Here is a 26,265-nt window from a genome sequence, read left to right as displayed (position 1 = left end):
TATATATATATATATATATATATATATATACACACACACATAAATATACATTTTTAAAGATGGGAAAAGTAAATAAGGTATTCACATTTTTTGAAAGGGGGTGTACATTTACACTCTAATACACAAAAGTGTTGTTAATATGTTGCCATTGATATGACCTAAAAATTCCATCTTCATCATTTTGAGAGCAAGATAAAAAAATAATAATAAACAAACCATGACATTTTTATCAGAACCATAAGACATAATTTTTTTTCAGGTTCAGCTAGGGAACGTGGAACAGCTCCTATTATGAACGTCTGCCAAAAGCAAATTGTCAAACGATATCAGTAACTACTAACGGGTTGTGTTTCTTAAAGTGGGTTGTAACTATGTAACTAGAGATTAACTATATTCCCAGCTCTGCAGCCTCAGATTTCTTCTGCATGAAAATTGGCTGCTTTCCCCAGCATATACAACCAAAATAGATGTTGTGCCCTTTTCATTTGGGTAACTTTACATCAGAGAAAAGCTTTACATAACAATTTATCTTCTCTAGTAAACAAATATGTAATATGAGCAAACACAAGAGAATAAATCTACAACAGACATGAAATTATAAACAAGTAATGTAGATGCTTCAAGGGACAAAATTACCATTTATAGATTCCTTTCACGCGCTAACTGCGCTCGCCTTTGCCTCTTTGCGTTTATTGAATACCCCTCCTATTACAAGTTTAAATAAAACGTTTTCACACTAACCCGAATCGTGCAAAAAGCCAAAGTTACATCGCGACTGCGTTAACATATTCTCACATTGACTTCAATGGAGTTCAGAAAGTGGGAAAAAATACCCTACTCACGCGCAAACCTGATCACATTTTCTTAAGTGCGATAACCCATCATGAAAATATATTCCATTCCAACGTTCTTCACAAATCAGAATATGTTCTACTTATGCATGAATACATATTTTGGTACAATAAATATCTATACATATATATATATATATATATATATATATATATATATATATATATATAGAGAGAGAGAGAGAGAGAGAGAGAGAGAGAGAGAGAGAGAGAGACTATTTGTATGTGTATATATGTATTTACATCTAAATAAGTGCATTGAAGCCCTTTGCAGTCAAGTAGCTAAAAACATGTAAAATCATATTTATGCTATATTCATATTTAATAAAATGTCTGTGTATTCATAAATATTTCACATTCCAATGTTCTTCACATAGGGGAATATGTTCTAAGTATTTTGAAATAGATATTCCTATATATATCTGTATATATTTATATCTATATATAATTATATATATATATATATGCAATATATATGCAATTTTCCTCTTACTCATTTACTGTACACACACATATTATATACAGTTTTTCTCGCCATTAAATGGACTTTCTAAAGATACCATTATTTTCATCATATCTTTTAATTTATCATAAAAGAAATTATAAAATATGATGAAAAAATGGAAAAAAAACACACTTTTTCTAATTTTGAACCCCAAAATCTGTTGCACATCTACAACCTCCAAAAAAAAACCATGCTAAATAGTTTCTAAATTTTGTCCTGAGTTTAGAAATACCCAATGTTTACATGTTCTTTGCTTTTTATGCAAGTTATAGGGCAATAAATACAAGTAGCACTTCGCTATTTCCAAACCATTTTTTTTAAATTGTTTTAGAAATACCCAATGTTTACATGTTCTTTGCTTTTTATGCAAGTTATAGGGCAATAAGTTTTTAAATTAGCGCTAGTTACATTGGAACACTGATATCTGTCTGGAATCCCTGAATATCCCTTGACATGTATATAATTTTTTTTAGTAGACATCCCAAAGTATTGATCTAGGCCCATTTTGGTATAGTTCATGCCACCATTTCACTGCCAAATGCGATCAAATAAAAAAAATCGTTCACTTTTTCACTAACTTTTTCACAAATATTAGGTTTCTCACTGAAATTATTTACAAACAACTTGTGCAATAATGGCACAAATAGTTGTACATGCTTCTCTGGGATCCCCTTTGTTCAGAAATAGCAGACATATATGGCTTTGGCTTTGCTTTTTGGTAATTAGAAGGCCGCTAAATGCCGCTGCGCACCACATTTGTATTAGGCCCAGCAGTGAAGGGGTTAATTAGGTAGCTTGTAGGGAGCTTGTAGGGTTAATTTTAGCTTTAGTGTAGTGTAGTAAAAAACCCAAAGTATTGATCTAGGCCAATTTTGATATATTTCATGCCACCATTTCACCGCCAAATGCGATCAAATAAAAATAAAAATTTCACTTTTTCACTAACTTTGGGTTTCCCACTGAAATTATTTACAAACAGCTTGTTCAATTATGGCACAAATGGTTGTAAATGCTTCTCTGGGATCCCCTTTGTTCAGAAATAGCAGACATATTTGGCTTTGGCATTGCTTTTTGGTAATTAGAAGGCCGCTAAATGCCACTGCGCACCAAACTTGCATTATGCCCAGCAGTGACGGGGTTAATTAGGTAGCTTGTAGGGAGCTTGAAGGGTTAATTTTAGCTTTAGTGTAGAAATCAGTCTCCCACTTGACACATCCCACCCCCTGATCCCTCCCAAACAGCTCTCTTCCTTCCCCCACCCCACAATTGTCCCCGCCATCTTAATTACTGGCAGAAAGTCTGCCAGTACAAAAATAAAAGTTTTTATTTTGTTTTTATTAATTATTAAAAAATATATATATCATATTCTGCTGTGTAGGATCCCCCCTTAGCCCCCAACCTGCCTGATCCCCCCAATGAGCTCTCTAACCCTCCCCCCACTAACTATTAGCCACCATTTTGGGTACTGGCAGCTGTCTGACAGAACCCACTTTGCATAATAACTTTTTTTTATTTTTATAACCCTAACTTTTTCTGTAGTGTAGCTGCCCCCCTCCATACCCTACACCCTCCCCCTCCCAGATCATTTCCTGATCACCCCCAGATCACTGCTCCTCCGCACCCACCATCCTCTCCCACCCAAAAAAAACCCCAGCATTGCCAGCAACTGTCTCTCTTAGATCGCGGGTGCGCGACCCGCCCCTCACCGTCAGCGCGCGCTCCCGCGCATACCCGGCATACAGTATAGCCGGAAGGAACTTTCCAAGTGATGGGCCGCCCACCCACCTCCCTTCAATGGCTCCCACCCACCAACGATCGGCACCACCACTGGCCGATGCAGGGAGGGCCACAGAGTGGCTCTCTCTGCATCAGTGTGCCTAAAAAGGTATTGCAGTGATGCCTCAATATTGAGGCATCACTACAACACCTTGAAAGCGTCTGGAAGCGATCAGGATCGCTTCCAGCCGCTTGAAACCCTTAACGATGTACAGGGTACGTCTCTGGTCTTTAAAGACCAGTTTGTGTAAGACAAACCCTGTACGACATGCGTCGTTAAGGGGTTAAAAAGATAGATAATGCCTTTACTACCCATTCCCCAGCTTTGCACACCCAACATGGTTATATTAATATACTTTAGAACATTTAAACCTCTAAATTTCTGCCTGTTTCAAAGGCTCTATAGACAGCCTCTTAATCACATTCTTTTTTATTTACTTTTTACAACAGGAGACTGCTAGTTCATGTGGGCCATATAGATAACAGTGTGTTTTCACACCTGAGGAGTTATTTAAGATTTAGCACAACACAGCACTAAATGCAAGTCAATAGATAATAAATACAAAGTCATGTGATCAGGGGGCTGTCAGAAGATGTTTAGATACAAGGAAAGCACAGAGGTAAAAAGTATATTGATATAGCTGTGTTGCTTATGCAAAACTGGGGAATGAGTAATAAAGGGATTATCTATCTTTTAAAACAATAAAAATTATATTGCAGACTGTCCCTTTAAATTGAGCTTGACTGAAAGTGTTTACTTTCAACTTGTAATACGCTAGCTGCTTCCGAAGCGCTCAAACAGCCGCGATAAACCCGATATCACTTGTGTGTAACTGTTAGAGCGCCGCTCGTAATCTGGCCCACAATCAGACACTTTACTTTTGTACTTTTATGTCACTTTTACTCTTTAGCCATAGAAGGAGATATGTTTATTAGAATTTTGATTCCTTAGAAGATGCTTCTCTAGGTCTTACCCCCAACATTTACATTTTTTTAACCTAGGAAGACAAGGCTGGATAGTAATTAAATTACCAAACAAAGGGCTCGCTTCCAGTGAACCGTAATTCGGTTTGTGTGCGCTCGCAAACCGATAAATAGGCTGTCGGAAGCAATTTCGTTTATCGACTGTTTCCAACGGTGCGTTATACCTCAATATCAGCAGCCGGAGTCCGGCTGCCGAAAAAAATCTTTGCGTCCCAGAGAGTAATAGAGGCCGTTAATCGATAAATTATACCAGATTTCCAATGAAAGCGCAAACCGCTAATACACTGTCGGAGGCTGTCGATATATTGAGAAATATTACACCCAGCTCAACTAGGTGTAAAAGAGGAAAATTGTGCTTTTTGAGACCTATTTTTTCTTGAAATTATAAAACTTGCAAATAATTGTTTTAATGTAGAAATAAATTGTTCTAAGTAATATTTATCGTTGTTTCATGCATAGGAATAGTTGAACTTATGTTATAATAGAAATATCAGTATATATTTAAATATAATAATATATGCAAGAACATATCTACAGAATTCAAACTAGACCTATGCCTAGGGCAGCAATACATATTACTTATATTTATGAAGTGGTAAATATAATTATATTACAAAATAGTATTTGATTATTAAAAATATAAATAAGTGTATCTTTTTATTTTTCTTGAGAGGTGATCACAGGTAAGGAGCATGGACGTTAAACGTAAATTCTATAGCGTAAGGTCGGGTTACCTTAGCAACTAATTGATTTTCAAGAAATCCGACGTCAGATGGAAGCATTAACACAACGTTAAAGGGACAGTCTAGTCCAAAATAAACTTTCATGATTCAGATAGAGAATGTAATTTTAAACAATTTTCCAATTTACTTTTATCACCAATTTTGCTTTGTTCTCTTGGTATTCTTAGTTGAAAGCTAAACCTAGGAGGTTCATATGCTAATTTCTAAGTCCTTGAAGGCAGCCTCTCCTCTCAGGGCATTTTGACAGTTTTCACCACTAGAGGGTGTTAGTTCACATTTGTCATATAGATAACACTGTGCTCACGCACGTGGAGTTCCAGTGAGCAAGCTCTGATTGGCTAAAATGGATGTCTGTCAAAAGAACTGAAATAAGTGGGCAGTTTGCAGAGGCTTAGATACAAGGTAATCACAGAGGTAAAAAGTGTATTTATATAACTGTGTTGGTTATGCAAAACTAGGGAATGGGTAATAAAGGGATTATCTATCTTTTCAAACAATACAAATTGTGGTGTAGACTGTCCCTTTAACTTTAACAGCTACACGAAAAGAGCGACTGCACGCAATGCGCAAAATATTTCAATGGAAACCTGGTACTAAAATGGAGCCATAAATTACTTTTAGCTGTCGGCCACTTTGGGTAGCTTACGGCTTCATTTTTAATGACTCAATGGAAGCGAGCCCTAACATGGTTGTTTTGGTCTACAAATATTGGTTTGCCATTCCCTATGTGATAATCAATGCTGAAGCCAACTAGGTACAGATTTATGACTGTGTCATGCTTGTAAAGTCTGCCAAGTGCACTACCAGTTGTCATAATTGGAAAATAAATATTAAAAGTTGTCTTACAACACAAATTTAATCATTTTATATTAAAAATCTCAAAGTCTTTACTGTCCCTTGAAAAATCATATTTAAAAAAAGCTGTCAGAACATTGTTTTCTGATGCATTGGAATACTGCTGTCACAGTACAGAAGTTGTTACTGTGATATGAATACCTTTGAAAAGTTTATCAAAATCATCTGAAAACATTTTTTCTGACAAATTAAAAATCGATTTTGTTGCTTTTATCTTTATTTTTTAAATGTTTACTTTTTCACACAGGTGCAATTCCCACTTATATAGATGATATAGATTAATACAATAAATATAGATATTACTATTAATATCATGCATATTAATGTGTATAGAAATAAAATATGGACCGCTAACTCTTCACTTACAATTACAATCAAGTATTTGGAGGTTTTAAAAATGGTTAATAAATATAAACTTAAGAAAGTAAAAACATCTCTATCCAAAAACATCAGTCATCATCAATACTAAGGCCTCTATTTAACAAAGTCTGGTGGACCTGATCCGACAGTGCGGATCAGGTCCGCCAGACCTCGCTGAATGCTGAGAGCAATACGTTCTCCGTATTCAGCATTGCACCAGCAGCTCCCAAGAGCTGCTGGTGCAACGCCGCCCCCTGCAGACTTGCGACCAATGGGCCATCAGCAGGGAGGTGTCAATCAACCCGATCGTACTCGATCGGGTTGATTTCCGGCAATGTCTGTCCGCCTGCTCAGAGCAGGCGGACAGGTTATGGAGCAGCGGTCTTTGTGACCGCTGATTCATAACTGCTGTTTCTGGCGAGTCTGAAGACTCGCCAGAAACACGGGCCATCAAGCTCCATTTGGAGCTTGATAGATAGGCCCGTAAATATTTTAGTAGGGTTGTCAGAAGTCCTCCACAAAAACACTCAACAACCAAAATAATAGGAGTGGAGGAGATAGTGTAAAGTTTTGATATAGATTTCTGATTGCTGCTTCCTTGATAGTCATTGATGACGTTTCTGACACCTTGCATGTCATGTGTTAATAATTGGCCATACAATTCTACTGACATTTAAGTACATTAGCTTAGTCCCGACGAGCAAGGCGTCAAATTTATCAATAATCCGCCACTGCTCGCGGCGGGCTAGACGTGTCTATTTCTGGGATTTTTAGTACATAGTGACAGTGGACACCATTTCTCCCGTGGCGAGTAACGGCGACTTTATCCGTTTCTACAATGTTGGATTAATTGATGGCTTAGTACATGGAGCCCTGAAAGTGAAATCTGCTTTTGCTGGCCTGATCCTTGCAAGGAGCACAGTCTTTGCAGATAACCTTGAATGTCACATAACATCTGTGCAGTGCACTGCTGATCACTTGATTTGCTAGTGCACTGGGATTGGCTGCTGCATTAGCCAGGCTATATATAGCAGGGTTCTTCAAACTTTTTTTCCAAGACCCAGTGCCATGATACCATCTACCTTTATGGCCCCATTTTAATGCTTGGTCTGACAATTTCTGAAGTAATATACAAAATAGCTGATTTTTTTGTGAATAAAATGTGCGCATACTTTATTCCTGATTGTAGTCAAACTTGAAAGTGTTGTAAAAACTAATAATACGCACACTCTCATACAACACACACTCATATGACACACACACCACTCACACTCATAACACACACACACCACACACCCATATAACACACACAAACACCACACACTCACATATAGCAAACACACCACACATACTCTCATGTAACACACACCACACACACTCTCCTATGACACACACACAATACACAACCTAGTAAAAATCGTTTTGCGACTCAGTAATGGTTCCCGACCCGTGGTTTGAAGAACCCTGGTATATAGGATAAGGCATTTTTGCAACTTGCGGGAAGGGGCATGGGTGGTACCACAGAAGATATTGAAAGATCAGTGGACCACAGAAAAACATTTTTTTTCCTTCAATTGGTTTTAGACGGTATATAAATATATGAAATACAGATATTCTAGAAACGTACACAGTTTAACTTATTCAAGTACAGCAGGTATTTAATACCATTGTAAAGAATTCCAAAGAAGTATAGGAGTTGGATTTGCAGGCTACATACAGCAAATTTTAATGGACTGTTAACAAACCCTTATGTGTTATAGTTATCACAAATTTCTTGTTATACTAGCTATTTTTTATCTTAAGATAATTTGACCACACAGGGCCATATTTCCGAAGAAATTAATTTTATATGACATAGTGTACTGAGAAAATCGCCATATAGCATTTATTCCTACTTTAATTTCAAATGGGACTGAGCAATTATATCTGTGACATGTTTTTGTGATATAGGGAATGCACACTTCCATTTTCTTTCTTACAGCTTAAGTCATTTTCACATCTGTTTTAACAATTCTGAAAATCTAAACTTTTGTGGGTTACTGGGTTACTTACTAAAGTGTCCCAGCTGCAAACAAGACATTTACCCCAGATTTGTAAATGAAAAAAGATATTGCAGTTCTACTTTACACTGACCTGTTTTTCCATGAACTCAGTTTGACCTGGAATTGTAGTCTGGACCCCAAAAATTCACTAACTGTCTCGAAGTAAAGTTTACAACAGCAAATAAAGCTTGTTTGCATTAAAGCATTTATTATATTGCAACACTCACTGCATGGATGAAACATTTGAAAACAACCTGTTTTAAACATACATGGGGCTCGATCCGATAAAAATCGTCGCCCGCAAAAGCTGGCGACGCCAATATTTGCGCTGGTTTGGTATCACATATACGGCGTAACCTAGAAGTTACGCGCGTATATTTATGACGTCGCCCGTAGTTTTTTGGGCCATAGGCAGGTATACCAAACCAGCGCAGTTTGGTATCCAATATACAGCGTAAGGACTTACGTGGCGAAAATGGAGAAATCTTACTCCATTTTCACCTCGCCACAAAAAGCAGCCGTAAGAAGTCTTACGCTGAGTATTGGAGCTCCGTAACTCCCTAAACTAGCTACAAAATAAACCAATAGCTACAAAAATAAACACCTAACGCATGCGCAATGTCTATCTACCTGTCAACCGCGATCTGCTAAATAAAACCTAACACCTTACGCATGCGCAATGTTTATCTACCTGTCAACCGCGATCCCCCGCCGCAATCCCTAATAAAGTATTTAACCCCTAAACCGCCGCCATCTACATAAACTAACCCCCTACTGTGAGCCCCTAAAACCGCCACCATCTAACTGATCTATCCCCTAATGTGAGCCCCTAAAACCGCCACCATCTAACTGATCTAATAATCAAGTTCAATCTGATTGGCTGATTGGTTCAGCCAATCGGATTGAACTTGAATCTGATTGGCTGATTCAATCAGCCAATCAGATTTTTCTACCTTAATTCCGATTGGCTGATAGAATCCTATCAGCCAATCGGAATTCGACGGACGCCATCTTGGATGACGTCATTTAAAGGTACCTCATTCGTCGTTCAGTCGTCGGCCGGGATGGATGCTCCGCGTCGGAGGAGCGAAGTATGAAGATTGAAGATGCCGCTTGATGGAAGATGCTGCCGGATGGAAGAAGACTTTGCTGCCGCTTGGATAAAGACATTGCCCGGATCGGATGAGGAGTTCGGCCCGGTGTGGTGAAGACAAGGTAGGGAGATCTTCAGGGGGGTAGTGTTAGGTTTATTTAAGGGGGGTTTGGGTTAGATTAGGGGTATGTGGGTGGTGGGTTGTAATGTTGGGGGGTGGTATTGTGTTTTTTTTTCAGGCAAAAGAGCAGTTTTCTTTGGGGCATGCCCCCACAAAAGGCCCTTTTAAGGGCTGGTAAGGTAAAAGAGCTTTGAACTTTTTTTAATTTAGAATAGGGTAGGGAATTTTTTTTATTTTGGGGGGCTTTATTATTTTATTAGGGGGCTTAGAATAGGTGTAATTAGCTTAAAAATCTTTTTTTTATTTTTTGTAATTTAGTGGGGTTTTTTTTGTAATTTAGTTTAGTTTATTTAATTGTATTTTTAGATAGATATTTGTAGTTTATTTAATTTATTATTAGTGTAGGTGTATTTGTAACTTAGGTTAGGATTTATTTTAAAGGTAATTGGGTAACTATTTTAACTAGGTAGCTATTAAATAGTTAATAACTATTTAATAGCTATTATACCTAGTTAAAATAATTAACAATTTACCTGTAAAATAAATATAAACCCTAACATAGCTACAATGTAATTATTAATTATATTGTAGCTATCTTAGGGTTTATTTTATAGGTAAGTATTTAGATTTAAATAGGAATATTTTAGTTTTTTTATTAGATTTATTTTAATAAGAGTTTAGTTAGGGATGTTAGAGTTAGATAGGGTTGTTATACTTAATATATATATATATATATATATATATATATATATATATATATATATATATATATATATTATAATAACGATATTAACTATATTAACCCTAATATAATTAGGGTTAATATAGTTAATATATATAATATAATTATATTAACTATATTAACCCTAATTATATTAGGGTTAATATAGTTAATATAGCTGGCGGCGGTGTAGGGGGATTAGATTAGGGGTTAATACATTTATTATAGGTGGCAGCGGTGTAGGGGGATTTAGATTGTAGGCAAAAGAGCTGATTACTTTGTGACAAAGCCCCGCCAAAAGCCCTTTTAAGGGCTGGCAAAAGAGCAGTTTACTTTGGGGTAATGCCACGCAAAAAGCCCTTTTCAGGGCTATTTGTAGGGTTAGACTTAGGTTTAGTGGTAGGGATAGTTTAGTATTTTAGGGGTTAAATAATTTAATATAGATGGCGGCGGGGTAGGGGCTCACTTTAGGGGGTTATAGATTTAATATAGCTGGCGGAGGTCCGGGAACGGCGGTTTAGGGGTTAATAACTTTATTAGGTTGCGGCGGGGTTTGGGAGCGGCGGTTTAGGGGTTAATACATATTTTATTGTTAGGATAGTGAGGGGGGATAGCGGATAGAGGGTTAGATGTGTCGGGCTATGTTAGGGAGGCGTGTTAGACAGTGCGGGTGATTTAGACTTTAGTCAAGTTTTGTAGGCGCCGGCAGTTTCTAACGTGGCGTAAGTCACTGGCGACGCCAGAAATTTGTACTTGCGCAGATTTCTGGACATCGCTGGTTTATCCGACTTACGGCACTTTAGCAACTGACGGCGCCGTATATTGGATAGCTCGAGATGCGAGCTGAAACTGCGGGCGACGCGGGTTCCCTCGCTTGCGCCGCAAACTACGCCGTATATCGGATCGCGCCCATGATATGCAACATGCCAAAAATATGACTTTGTGGCCTATTTATGTTGGTGTGAGCGGACATGATCCGCATACGCTCTCAGCATTTATCATTGCACCAACAGTTATTGTGAACTGCTGGTGCAATACCGCCCCCTGCACATTCACGGCCAATCGGCTGCTAGCAGGGGGTGTCAATCAACCCGATCGTATTCGATCGGGTTGATTTCTGTCTGCCTGCTCTTTAGACCGCTGCTTCATAACTTCTGTTTCCAGCGAGTCTTCACGGGGCCATACGGAGCTTGATAAATATGCCCCTTTATCTCAACTTAGTTATTAAAATCACGTCAGAAAAAAATAATCTGTATAAAGTCACACAACCAGCACAGTCTTCAGCTTCACACACAGGCCGTACTTTCTCTTTATTTAAAATTCTTCAGCATGGAGAGAAATCTAAAAATGACCCTGGCATGGGCAGCCATCATGGAATTCTAAAAAAAAAAAAGGGCTGAACCTGGAATGTGAGTTGACTTCCATAGAAAGTAATGAAGCTCTCTGAAAGAGGGGACAGTAAAGTCAAAAGTAAACTTTAATTATACAGATAGAAAATGCAATTTTAAACAACTTTCCAGTTTACTTCTATTATCTAATATGCTTTGTTCTCTTGGTATCTTTGTTGAAGAGTAAACATAGGTAGGCAGATAGGAGCTTAGGATTGTTCACGTGCCTATAGCAGTCTATTGCAGCAGTGTTTGCAACTATATATAACATCACTATAAACAATGTTACAAACACTGTTGCGAAATGGCTAAAAGACACGTTCATGCTCCTGATCTGACCTATGATTACTCATTATTAAAGGATACCAAGAGAACTAAGCCATTTAGATAAAACAAGTATATTGGTAAGTTGTTTAAAAAAAAATCTCTATCCAAGCCATTTAAAGGGACAGTCTACACCAGAATTTTTATTGTTTTAAAAGATAGATAATCCCTTTATTACCCATTCCCCAGTTTTGCATAACCAACACAGTTATATTTATATACTTTTAACCTCTGTGATTATCTTGTATCTAAGCCTGTGCAAACTGCCCCTTTATTTCAGTTCTTTTGACAGACTTGCAGTTTAGCCAATCAGTGCCTGCTCCCAGATAACTTCACGGGCACGAGCACAGTGTTATCTATATGAAGTACATGAACTAACACCCTCTAGTGGTGAAAAACTGTTAAAATGCATTCTAAAAAGAGGTGGCCTTCAAGGTCTAAGAAATTAGCATATGAACCTCCTAGGTTAAGCTTTCAACTAAGAATACCAAGAGAACAAAGCAAAATTGGTGCTAAAAGTAAATTGGAAAATTGTTTAAAATTACATGCTCTATCTGAATCATGAAAGTTTATTTTGGCCTAGACTGTCCCTTTAAGTTTAATTTTCACTTTACTGTCCCTTTAAACCCCTTAAGGACCAAGGTTTTTCACAGTTTTTATTTCTTAAATCACATGGACATTTTTGCTCATTATTTGTTTCACCTTAATTATCTGCTCTCTTGTTAAGTGCACCCATACATATTATACACCATTTTTTAACAGAAAAACAGGCCTTTCTTATGATATGATGGGAAAATAAAATAACAAAAATAGGAATTTAATACTTCAAAATGGGGCAACAAATTGTCTCTATAACCATAACTAGTTTAGTGAAAGAAAAATACCTCAACATAAATTCATTATGTTTTCCTATTTTTGGAATACCCCATATGTTTAGGTTTCCAAATTATTTATAGCAAATATAGGCTAAATACTACAAAGATGCTAAATACTACAAAATACTAAAATTTGCTTAGATTGTAAGCTAAAAAGTGATCACTCCATTCAAAACTGCTGCACAAAAGTATATATTTATAGAATTTATATTTACCTAGAGCTATTTTGTTACTTTATATTTAGGGCTAGATTTATTAAAGCTGAGGCGTACAGGGGCGCGTATACGTGCCCCTGTACGCCTCAGCTCATCTGTGGCGGGACGAAATTACCCGCAGGTATTCGCCATTGCACACAAGTGCAATTTTGCGCTTGCGTGCAATCCTGCCTCCTGCCCGCGCACAGCCAATCACTCGCGGGCAGGAGTTGTCAATCTCCTCGGTCTGACTAGACCAAGGAGATTGAATTTTGCCACATTAAAGGTGGCGAAGAAGTTAGGGAAGCGGCGGTCTTGTGAGAACTTGCAGCCGTAGGGCTTTAATAAATCTAGCCCTTAGGGGTAGATTTAATAAGCAGCGGATGCTGCTATCTACGCCCGTAGTTTCTGGCTCGCCGGAAACAGAAGTTATGAAGCAGCAGTCTTAAGACCATTGCTCTTTAACTTGTCCGCCACCTTTTAGGTGGTGGACTGCAATCATCCTGATCCAAAACGATCATGATGACTGACACCCCCTGCTAGCGGCCGATTGGCAGCAAATGTGGAGGGGGCGGCATTGCACAAGTATTTCACAAGAAATGCTTGTGCAATGTTAAATGCCGACATAATATATTGTTCGCATTTAGCGATCCCAAGCGGACATGCCCGTCTGGCATTTAATAAATTGGCCCCAACAAAAAAATAAAAATAAAATGGTAACAAAAAATAGTTGGAGTGGGCCTCGTCATCGTATAGAGCCTCTGGATCTCCCATCAGCGAGGACAAACTCTGGGCCGGGCCGCTAGGATAAACCCTACGCTTGCGCTTAGCACAACGTGGTAAGGCATAGATCACTTTCGAAACCAGTTGGTCCGCAAAGTCTGATGGCCAACAAATCTCTCCCAAAGGACTAACAGTTGGACCCCGGGACACTGCATGTGCAATCGGAGCTGAATGTAGGAAACGCACCTCCCGGGACGAAGAACCCTCAGAGGTAGACGGCTCAGTAGTACTAGACATCCATTTACATTTAGATGTTGTAACCTTATCAAGGCATGTGAAACATAGTTGAGCAGGTTGATCTACCAGAACCTCCTCACAATAAACACAGGAATGAGACTTTATTAAGGAAGGAGAGCCCTCCAACGCTTCAGAGTCCTCCATTGCTTGCACGCTTGGTTAGACTAACTTTATTTATTAAAAAGGCACCTTTATACCACCAATGGCCGGGGCACTCACCACCTCCTAAGACCCGGACTACTGAAACCGCTACGTCTCCTGCGCCACAGATCAACAGGAAGGATAGATAGCCACACCCAGTCACATGGAATGCCTGGCAGGACTGCCCCTGCACTAGGGAAAAACGCACCAAAAAATGGCCGGCCAAGTTTCCACAAGTAACCTGAAAGTTCCACACATTGCTAGAGCCTCATCTTGCACGTAACGCAGCAATGACACAATAAACAATATCATGTATAAACCTGCCCCCCGCCGCCGTTCAATAATCCCCCTTCCAGGAATATTAACCCTTGATTCTGTAAAGATAAAAAGGCGCCACACTGTGACCCTGTCTTCTATGTTATCATTATTAATAAAAAATGAAACGATCTTACCAGAATCTACACCGTAGAACAGGAACACGGCCCTTCAAGTGTGACAGATTAGTAGCCTCGCTCCTGACATGGACTTGAGTGAAGAAAGCAGGCAGCGAAACTCGTCAACTCTGATTGCTTATGGACCTGTTAATGAGTCGGGATGGTTTTGCAGAAAGACTCTCCCTGCATCTCCGGACTCTAACTTTCACCCAGGCTCTCACTGAGAGGCTGACAGGACTACTTAACTTAGTTCCACTGTAAAGAGTACTACCCTCCATAAAAGACCACTCCAAAACTCTGGCACTCCTCTGTCATCCTCCTGTGACGAAAGGCAAAGAATGACTGGGGGATGAGGGAAGTGGGGGAGATTTAAGCCTTTGGCTGGGGTGTCTTTGCCTCCTCCTGGTGGCCAGGTTCTAAATTCCCAATAGTAATGAATGAAGCCGTGGACTCTCCTCCCCTTTAGATGGAAATATAAATATATATGGTAATATTTATAATATATACTTTATTAAAAAAAATGTAACCTTATTTTACAGTATGTTTTCACTGAAGCAGAGGGGAAGGGCCAAGACAAGCCATTGTTAACAAACAATGGCTTGTCATTTTTTACGTGATCGCTGTGACTGGCTGTCACAGTGATCACATGACCATGGGCCACGTTTTTGAGCATCACTGGACTGCCTGAGTTCTGAGGCATCCAGTGATTGTCAACTGAGCCTGATACCAGCGTGCATTGCTCGTCCTTAAAGGGATAGTAAAGTCCAAATTAAACTTTCATGATTCAAATAGGGCATGCAATTCTAAACAACTTTCCAATTTACTTTTATCATCAAATTTGCTTTGTTCTTTTGGTATTCTTAGTTGAAAGCTAAACCTAGGTAGGCTCATATGCTAATTTCTAAGCCTTGAAGGCCGCCTCTTATCTGAAAGCATTTGACAGTTTTAACAGCTAGTGGGCGTTAGTTCATGTGTTTCATATAAATAACATTATGCTCACACACGTGGAGCTATTTAAGAGTCAGCACTATCAAAAGATCTAAGATAATGAGGCACTCTGCAGATGCTTAGATACAAGGTAATTACAGAGGTAGGAAGTATATTTCTATAACAGTGTTGGTTATGCAAAACTGGGGAATGGTAAATAAAGGGATTATCTATATTTTTAAACAATAACATTTTTGGTGTTTACTATCCCTTTAAGGGCTATATGATCAGTTGTTAAGGGGTTAAGTGTAAACAAACCAAATAATTCTGCTTTTTGCATAATTTTTGTTTCTGGTTTGGAAAAAATATTTTTCTTTCATATTTTGAAACAAACTCGACAAGTTACATTCGACAAGGCAAATCAGTGACCTGCAGGTGTAACACATTTTGTAACACATTTTGAAAATTCCAATGACAACTGCAATAAATGCTCATACACACCCAAAGAACACTCCTTTCAACCTACTCACCAAGACTGCAAGATTCATTTTACAATAGAAATATAAGGAACCCTTTGAATTTTGACCTTAGAATTTTTAAAAAAAATAAACCTTAAAAGGGACATTAAACACCTCATAATATTAATATAACTTCCTTAATTACATGTAGTAAAATAACTTTGCAATATACGTTTATTATTTATTTTGTTCTCTTTTTCTGCAGTTTAATTTGTAATATTGTGGGCTTTCCAATTCATATTAAACATGGAAGTGCAGACACAGCCATATTTCACTCAGTCATTAGTTGCACACTGTTGTGAGCTATTTATAACCATTCTTAATTGGCCTCAGCAGAAAAGGTAACCTAAGTTACAATATGGTGGTGCCCACTGCTTTATGAACTGTCATAATACACTCATGAGGAGTAGTTAATACCTGGAATAGCCACCCAGCAGAGGTGGTATATTGTCTCAGCATTGCCAGGGTTATTCTGTACTGTTCTTTCTTTTTGTAAGATCTGTGTTTGCTAAGCATGATTTTTAACCTTTTTTTTGCCGTGGCACACTTTTTTACATTAAAAAATCCTGTGGCACACCACCATCCCAAAATTTAAAAAAAATCACACATTGTAGCCTATTACAGCATATATATATACACATACACACAAACACACACATACTGTATGTATTGTGCTGTTATGCCATGCCTCCTACAAACTACCCCTGCACTGGGCGTAAAAAACAAGCAAAGTTTAAAAAATATGTCACACTGTTGTCAGTCTGCCGTGGCACACCTGAGGATCTCTCACGGCACACTTGTGTGCCACGGCACACTGGTTGAAAAACACTGCGCTAAGGAATGCAATGATCTAAAGACCCCCTCCCCCCCCATCCACCAGGTGTCTGTTATCTCTTGGTACTGTGAGATAAGGACTTGCAAGGAGTGATTAGTAATTGTAAATTAACAAAAAGGACTGTGGTCTTGACAAAACAAAGGGAGAATCGGATATAATTGAATGTATAGCAAGATATTGGCTGAACTTGCCTGGGACATCATATGAGGAAGTTCTCACACAAACCTATTGGAAACTTGATAATATATGCAAAGTGTAGGTATTGTGTTTAGTTTATGTTCCATTTTTTTTAAAGACCTGTATATTTGCATTTATTTTTTGTTCTTTTGTATGTCTTCTGTTTTTGTAATTTGGCACTGTGTAACCTGTATTTGTCTTTTGTTATTAAACATATAAATAATCTAATTCTGTCTTTGGGTTTTTTATATCTGAATTCACACTCTGCAGAGGTAAGGTTAAAGTCACGTTACCTAATTGTTAGTTGTGTGAGTTATTTGGGTTTCCAAGACACCCTTATTCAAAACTCGTGGTGGCAGCATTGTTAAAGGAATACTAAACCCACATTTTTTTTTTTTACTAATTAAGATAGAGCATGCAATATTAAGCAACTTTCTTAGTTATTCCTATTATCAATTTTTCTTCGTTCTCTTGCTATCTTTATTTTAAAAGCAGTAATGTAAAGCTTAGGAGCCGGAAATTTTTTGGTTCAGAGCATTGGTTATGCTTGATTATTGGTGGCTAAATGTAGCCATCAATAAGCAAGCGCTATCCAGGGTGCTGAACCAAAAATGGGCCGAGCTCCTAAGCTTTATATTCCTGCTTTTTAAAATAAAGAGAGCAAGAGAGCAAAGAACAATTGATAATAGGAATAAATTAGAAAGTTGCTTAAAATTGCATGCTCTATCTGAATTATTAAAGAAAAAAATTAGGTTTAGTATCCCTTTAATATTGGTTGGTGTAGGCAGGATTTGGGGGCTAATTTGGTGTCCCTTTAGGTTCTTTGTAGTGTAAGGGACCCAGAGGTTGAGTGCTATTAACTCCTTCATACTCCCACTCTCCCCATAGACACGGCTGGGCAGATAGGCTTTGCCGTCACTTGGACATTAACTTTACCAGATTCTGCTTTATATTTTGTATAAATCAGTGTAAAAAGGGCTGTGATATGTACAAATACTGTTTGTGTTTAGCATGTTTCTGTGTATCTTTAACAAATTATAATCATACTTTGTTTAATTATATTTATCTCTTATAAATTGCACTTCACTTTGTATTTCTTCTATGTGAATTAAGCCTGACAGTTTCAGAGAGTAGGCAGGAAAGAGGCATTCCACGGATGTGTCATTATATTCTATAAGCATAAACCTACAGCTCTCAGTGATTTGTGCTGCTAGCTGCTTGTTGGTGAACTAAAAAAGTGTCTCTGAGGAAGTAAAGCATGGGAAACGTGGGGTACAAAATGCATCAGACCTATTGTACTTTTCACTTGGTTTTTACTTTGTATGTTATATTAAGATTTAATTAATAAATGTGTTTCGAATTGTGTTTATTTTGAGATCTAAAAAAAAGGTAACCTATACTAAACCAGAAGCTAATACAAGTGAAACTGTAGTGAAAACATTCCAGTTTAATTTGTATTTGCTTTAAACACTAATTAATACCAGCTCTGTCTAAACTTGTGAGTGTTTAATTTTTGCCTGCATATACCTTTAAGAAATGGAGAAAAACAGAAATCAGGAAAATACACAAAAAGGTTACAGCAATAATAACATTCTGTTACATGGTGCTTTAGACTCCTTATCTTCTGCAACATTACCTAAGAAATCTCTTTTTGGTTGTATTGTTACATGTGCAAGCTGAACTACTTAATAAAACAATGGCTGTAATTTATTTTTAAAGGAAGTCATAGAAGGTGATGAATCAATTGGAGGAAAAAGGAAACCATTCAACGCTTTAAGAAAGTAACTTCCTGCATAAATGTTTGCGAAAAGCAAAACATTTTAGGCTAGGAAAAAATGTCTCCTTTCTCTAAATTATTGTTAGAGCACCCTTTAATGTAATTCATTTTAACATACATATAATTATAACTACTGCTCTATTTAAATAAATACGTTAATGCATTCTGTACTAGTTAGCTCGTCAAAAATGCATCTGACATAAAGCAAGCTGCTGTAAATTATGTTAATTTAAATGAATTGGCCTACAGTGTATTGTGCTAAATTGCATTGCATTTAGTGTTTTGCTATTTCTCGTTCTTAGTAACAAGCTACCTATATAGTTATCAGGGCAAGGAGGTTTACATTTATATTTAGAGTGTAAAATCTAATTAGATTTTGTACCCATACTAAATTTACACTATAAAAATTAGATTAATTAATTAATTAATTTGTAATAGAAGTAGAGTGTGTAAAGATGTTAAATTTACATTCTTATGCCCAAATAAATGTGTTGGAGCATTTTATTTTTTTAATACAATATTTTATTTTTTTAACTCTTTTAACTTTTTTTTTATTAATATGTATATGAATATTTTATTAGATAGTTTATATATGTGTGTAACACTTTATTTTAATCTATTTATGTTGTGTTTGGTGCAACTTTTTATTCAGGCCTAACCCTTTATGCGAAGACTTCAGTCGTGCTATCCCGACAAGCTTAAATTTAGATTGCGCTTGTGTTCGCTTTTACTTTTAACTTGTAATATAAGCGCAAGTTAACAATAGTGCGTCACTTGTAATCTAGCCCTTAGTTATGCCACTCGAATCATTAATATAATATAAACTCATCTTTAAAAAAATATATAATGCCAGTGTTTTCTACTGCCCTCTGAGTGCATATTTACATAGCGGCATTGGACTGGCTTAAAGGGCCATTATACACTCATTTTTTCTTTGCATAAATGTTTTGTAGATGATCTATTTATAAAGCCCATAAAGTTTGTTTTTTAAAAAAATGTATAATTTTACTTATTTTTAAAGAATATTGCTCTGATTTTCAGACTCCTAACCAAGCCCCAAAGTTTTATTTGAATACCGTCAGCTACCTTCTCCAGCTTGCTCCTGTTTGTGTAAAGGGCCTTTTCATATGCAAAAGAAGGGGGAGTGTCTTATTTCCCACTTGCAGTGGGCTTTCCAACTGCCTTTTCAACAGAGCTAAACTGAAAGCTTCTAAGTAAGTTTTTAAACGGTTTTATACTGGATTTTTATATCGGTATCTGTGCATCTTATTCTGTATAGTAGTGTCTATTACATGCAGTTATATGAAAATGAATGTATAATGTCCCTTTAAGTAGTCTCAGGAGCAGCAATGCACTACTGGGTACTAGCTGAAAACATCTGGTGAGCCAATGACAAGAGGAATAAATGTGCATACACCCATCAGCAGCTAGCCCCCAATTGCAAATTGCTGCTTCTGAGCCTACCTAAGTATGTAATCAATAATAGAAAATTCAGGTATACATGTATACAATGGTTTAACAGTGATATCTAACAAGATACTTCTATATGTTTGTGGGTATGTCCTATGAAACAGGTTTTTTGATCAAAGATATTAATTATGGCAAAAGTTACATACATTTAAAACTCCCTGCATGTAAAAAAAACATAAATGTATTGGTTCTTTTAAAGGGACACTTAAGTCAAAATTAAACATTCATTATTCAGATAGAACATGCAACTTTACTTACCAATTTACTTCCATTAAAAAAAGTGCACCTGTCGTTTTATATTTAACCCCTTAACGACCGAGGACATGCAGGGTACGTCCTAAAAAAAAAAGGCAGTTAATGCCTGAGGACGTACCCTGCACGTCCTCGGTGTGGAAAGCAGCTGGAAGCGATCCTGCTCGCTTCCAGCTGCTTTTCGGTTATTGCAGTGATGCCTCGATATGGAAGCATCCTGCAATAACCTTTTTAAGCCATCCGGTGCAGAGAGAGCCACTCTGTGGCCCTCTCTGCACCGGAGATCGGTGGCTTTCCTCGTTGGTGGGTGGGAGCCGGACCGGGAGGCGGTCATCGTTGGCACTAGTGATGTGGAGGGGGGCGGGATCGTGGGCGGAGATGTCCGGGGGCGCGCACGGGCGTGCGCGCATGCACGGAAGGGCGGGGGTGGGCGCGTGCACGGGGAGGGAGCGGGTGGGAAACGCTACACTACAGCAAAAAGTTTACTAAAATGCTAAAAAAAGGGGAATACAAGTTTTAAAAAAAAATCAATCAATCAAGGTGTGGGGGTTGGTCTGTGGGGGGAGGGAAGCTACACTACAGAAAAAAAAAACCAGAAACAAAAAAAAACATTTTTTTCTGCAAGTTGGGTACTGGCAGACAGCTGCCAGTACCCAAGATGGCCCCCAATAATGCAGAGGGGGAGGGTTAGAGAGCTGTTTTGGGGGGGATTAGGGAGGTTGGGGGCTAAGGGGGGATCCTACACAGGAGCATATGTAAATATGCTATATAAAAATAAAAAAAAAAAAAACTTTTATTTTAGTACTAGCAGACTTTCTGCCAGTACTTAAGATGGCGGGGACAATTGTGGGGTGGGGGAGGGAAGGGAGCTGTTTGGGAGGGATCAGGGGGTGGGATGTGTCAGGTGGGAGGCTGATCTCTACACTAAAGCTAAAATTAACCCTGCAAGCTCCCTACAAACTACCTAATTAACCCCTTCACTGCTAGCCATAATACACGTGTGATGTGCAGCAGTATTTAGCGGCCTTCTAATTACCAAAAAGCAACGCCAAAGTCATATATGTCTGCTATTTCTGAACAAAGGGGATCCCAGAGAAGCATTTACAACCATTTGTGCCATAATTGCACAAGCTGTTTGTAAATAATTTCAGTGAGAAACCTAAAATTGTGAAAAATGTAGCGTTTTTTTTAATTTGATCGCATTTGGCAGTGAAATGGTGGCATGAAATATACCAAAATGGGCCTAAATCAATACATGGGGTTGTCTACTACACTACACTAAATCTAAAATTAACCCTAGAAGCTCCTTGCATGCTCACTAATTAATCCCTTCACTGCTGTGCATAATACACGTGTGGTGCGCAGTGGCATTTAGCAGCCTTCTAATTATTAAAAAGCAAAGCCAAAGCCATATATGTCTGCTATTTATGAACAAAGGGGATCCCAGAGAAGCATTTGCAACCATTTATGCCATAATTGCACAAGCTGTTTGTAAATTATTTCAGTGAGAAACCTAAAGTTTCTGAAAAAATTTGTGAAAAAGTGAACAATTTTTTTTATTTGATCGCATTTGGCGGTGAAATGGTGGCAAGAAATATACCAAAATTGGCCTAGATCAATACTTTGGGATGTCTTCTAAAAAAAAATATATACATGTCAATGGATATTCAGGGATTCCTGAAAGATATTAGTGTTCCAATGTAACTAGCGCTAATTTTGAAAAAAAAGTGGTTTGGAAATAGCAAAGTACTACTTGTATTTATGGACCTATAACTTGCAAAAAAAGCAAAGAACATGTAAACATTGGGTATTTCTAAACTCAGGACAAAATTTAGAAACCGTTTAGCATGGTTTTTTTTTTGGTGGTTGTAGATGTGTAACAGATTTTGGGGGTCAAAGTTAAAAAAGTGTGTTTTTTTCCATTTTTCCTCATATTTTATATATTTTTTTATAGTAAATTATAAGATATGATGAAAATAAGGATATCTTTAGAAAGTCCATTTAATGGCGAGAAAAACGGTATATAATATGTGTGGGTACAGTAAATGAGTAATAGGAAAAATACAGCTAAACACAAACACCGCAAAAATGTAAAAATAGCCTTGGTCCCAAACGGACAGAAAATGGAAAAGTGCTGTGGTCATTAAGGGGTTAAACTTTTTGAGTCACCAGCTCCTACTGAGCATGTGCAAGAATTCACAGAATAAGCGTATATGCATTTGTGATTGGCTGATGGCTGTCCCATGGTATGGGTAGGCATTTGTGATTGGCTGATGGCTGTCATATGGTACAGAGGGAGTGGAAATAGACCAGACTTTTAAAATTGTCAGAAAAAAAATCTACTATTCATTTGAAGTTTAGACTAAGGGGCATATTTATCATGCCCTGTATGGAGCTTGATGCCCCGTGTTTCCGGCGAGCCTACAGTCTAAAGACCGCTGCTCCATAACCTGTCCGCCTGCTCTGAGGCGGGGGACAGAAATCAACCCAATCGAATACGGTTAGGTTACTTGACACCCCCTGCTAGAGGTTGATTGGCCACGAATCTGCAGGGGCGGCATTGCACCAGCAGTTCACCAGAACTGCTGGTGCAATGATAAATGCCGACAGCGCATGCAGCAGACATGATCCACAATATCGGATCATGTCCGCTCGCACCATATTAAATAGGCTCCTAAGTGCTATTGTCTTGTTATCTTGCATTTCTTGATTATGCAAATCTACTGTGTTGACTGGTCCTTTAAAGGGACAGTCAACACCAGAATTGTTGTTGTTTAAAAAGATAGATAATCCCTTTAATACCCATTCCCCAGTTTTGCAAAACCAACACTGTTACATTAATACACTTTTTACTTCTGTGACTAACTTGTATCTAAGCATCTTCTGACCGCCCCTAATCACATGACTTTTAGTTATTATCTATTGACTTGCATTTTAGCCAATTAGTGCAGTGTCTGCCACTAGCCACGGGCGTGATCACAATGCTGTCTATATGGCCTACATGAGCTTGCTCTCCCCTGCTGTGAAAAGTAAATAAAATAGAGGCGGCCTTCCAGGGCTTAGGAATTATCATATGTGCCTTCCTAGGTTTGCTTTCAACTAGAATACCAAGAGAACAAAGCAAAATTGTTGATAAAAGTAAATTGGAAAGTTGTTTAAAATGACATGCCATATTTGAAAAATGAAAGTTTTTTTTGGACTTGACTGTCCCTTTAACTTTGTTTTCAATTAAAGGAACCTAGAAAAATGAAAGTTTCATGATTCTGATAGGGCATGCAATACAATTTTAAACAACATTCCATTTTATTTTTATGAACAAATTTGCTTTGTTCTCTTGGCATTTTTTCATGAAAGCTAAACCTAAGTAGGCTCATATTATAATTTCGAAGCCCTTGAAGGCTGCCTCTTATCTCAGTGCATTTTGACAGTTTTTCACAGCTAGACAGCGCTAGTTCATGTGTGCAACATAGATAACATTGTGCCACCCTCACATTCAGCTAGTAAATATAAAGGGCCCTATGATCTAAAGCTCTCCCATCTGGTGAGATTATCTAAAAAGTGTGGTCAGTACTATGAGTTCAATCAAATAATGTTATAAAGGCAAATTTTAGCTTGAGATGTATGTGAAGAAGCACATATATTGCAATACAAATGCTAAAAAAAAAAACAATAAAGATTTTGATCATCAGACCCAGACTGGAGAGTGAATTGCTTTAATTTTCTTTGGCACCTGTAACTCACAATAACACAGTAAACAGGTACATGAAAGTCAAAATTAAACGTTCTTGATTAATAGAGAGCCTACAATAAGCCTACAATAAGAACAGCTCATATACATATATCAGCCTGTGATTGGCTAACAACTGTCACATGATACAGAGGACAGGAAATTAAAGGAAACTGACATTTATAAAAAAAAATGTGCATTTAACATTCAAAGTATGTGTCATTGCAATGTATTTTCATTATGCATTTGTTGATTGTACAATTCTTATGTATTTAATGGTCCTTAAGGGACATTTGAAGGCATCATAATCCTATTATACAGCGGTCTGACCCATCACTATACAGTAAATAAAAGAATAGGAAATGGTTTATTTATAGAGCTACATGTTATACTTACTGCTATATCATCACTAAAATCAATTTCATCCAAATCAAGGTATTCAGGAGCTTCCATTATTCTCTAATGCACATTTTGGGTGAAGGCAGAACTGTTACACAGACCTGAGGGAAAAAAATAAAAAAGAATCAGCAGCGTGTCTGGATTAACCATGCTTGTAATAGGAGTGCACAGCTTCACCCCTTGCTGAGCGTTAACAATTTTTAAAAGTGAGAAAAAAGGATCAATGTTTGTTTTCCTGCCAAAATACTTTTTTATGGTTGTTTAAAAAGAAATTACGGTGCTACTTAATTGAGCATAACATGACAGAATTTTTCTAAACCTAGATGAGTTACTAGCGTACAAGCCTTTTGCTTTCAATACAGATCAAGTGAGCTATAATAGATGTCTCTGTAAGCCGGGAAATATTTGGACAGCAACTGAAGTCACAAACAAACCAAATTACATTGTATGGGTTAGAAGAAACATTTGATAAACAAAAAGAATGCTCATTCCAGTACATTACCAGAATTGCAAAAGGGATTGATTTTCTTTCCATTGCGTGTAACTGGACCACACAATGCACCACAACAACTATATGGCAAGCTGATATCATATAACAGGAATTGCAGTGTTACTGACATATTGTCATGTTATGTTTTTTGCTTCCAGCATTATTCTGACTTAATACTGGTTCCACTAAATGGAGCACAACTTTCTAAATTATAGAATATTTGAGGACATATCAGACATAATCTATACTCAATACATAATGCAGAATTTATATCTTAGAATCAATAATTTATTAGTTAGCAACAATGTAAAACACTCACTCATATGCACAAACATACAATTACTTTTATTAGTAATGAATCAGTATTACAAAGATATGAAAAAATATGCTAATAAAGGTATTGAATTTACTTATCTCAGCGATTGGACTTACGGAGTTTCCCTTGTGAAGAATGAAGTATAAGACGTAGGTCTGACTAAACAGCTTTAGTTGGAGATGCAATAAATGTGAGTTCAAATTTAGTGAGGGGCAAGTGGAATTGTAAAACAAAGAGGTTGGGACTGAAGTTAAAATAGACACCTGTGGTTTACTCCCTCAGGAATTATTTTGTTAAATGTAATTTCAGTTCTGTGAAATTTTGCAATATTTGCTGTACAGTTACATTTTTTAAGTTCCTACATATTTATGTGGGTCAGCAGGTAAGGCCTCTTGAAAACCCTTAACAACATCTTAGCACATAAGTCACAGCCCAGAGATAATCCTTTTATATTAAGACATACCACTGGATGCCATTTATCTAGACACAAGTCATTGCTTTATATCAGGGGGTTTTAAAGTCACAAGCAGTGAGCCTTCCATCTGAAAAACTTTACAGACAGTGCCCCTCAATAATACGTTGATTTTTTTCTCTTTAATGAAAATTGTTTTATTTATTATTAGTTTTAATTTGGGAATTTACATCTGATCCAAGGTTCACACACTGCTCTAAAGAGCTAAGTCTGCTCAACTGAGAGTGCTTCACTCAGGTTTCAATTAGCACTTCCGTATTAAATAATAAACTTGAAAAGTTCCAGCACCAGGGTGATTAAGCAAACAAATTAAGCAAGCTGTCCCAGACTAGCACCCAAGTCTCCAACGAATATTCCAAAAGAAGAGGATAGCAGCACCACCATATAAAAGTTCATAATCTTTATTTAAGCCATCATAACACTAAAAAAGACAACATTTCGGTTAAACAACCTTAGTCATGTCTCATGACTAAGGTTG

General features: G+C 37.5%; 1 protein-coding gene across 7 annotated transcripts in view; it reads right to left on the bottom strand.

Moving 5' to 3' along the window:
* The window catches only part of SNCAIP (synuclein alpha interacting protein), a 462,588-nt gene that overhangs the window by 248,009 nt on the left and 188,314 nt on the right, over positions 1 to 26,265 (bottom strand). For 6 of the 7 annotated variants that reach the window (XM_053701602.1, XM_053701601.1, XM_053701600.1 and 3 more), the window contains one exon: positions 24,507 to 24,610. In XM_053701602.1, coding sequence (XP_053557577.1) covers positions 24,507 to 24,563 — 57 coding nt within the window. In that variant the 5' untranslated portion in view covers positions 24,564 to 24,610. Of the gene's footprint in view, positions 1 to 24,506; positions 24,611 to 25,431; positions 25,553 to 26,265 lie in introns of those variants that run through there. The other variant, XM_053701604.1, reaches the window with a different exon arrangement.

This window comes from Bombina bombina, chromosome 2, assembly GCF_027579735.1.
Source record: "Bombina bombina isolate aBomBom1 chromosome 2, aBomBom1.pri, whole genome shotgun sequence".
Classification (NCBI taxonomy): Eukaryota; Metazoa; Chordata; class Amphibia; order Anura; family Bombinatoridae; genus Bombina; species Bombina bombina.
Note: the sequence above shows the minus strand (reverse complement) of the source record. Positions and strands in the feature narration are given on the sequence as shown.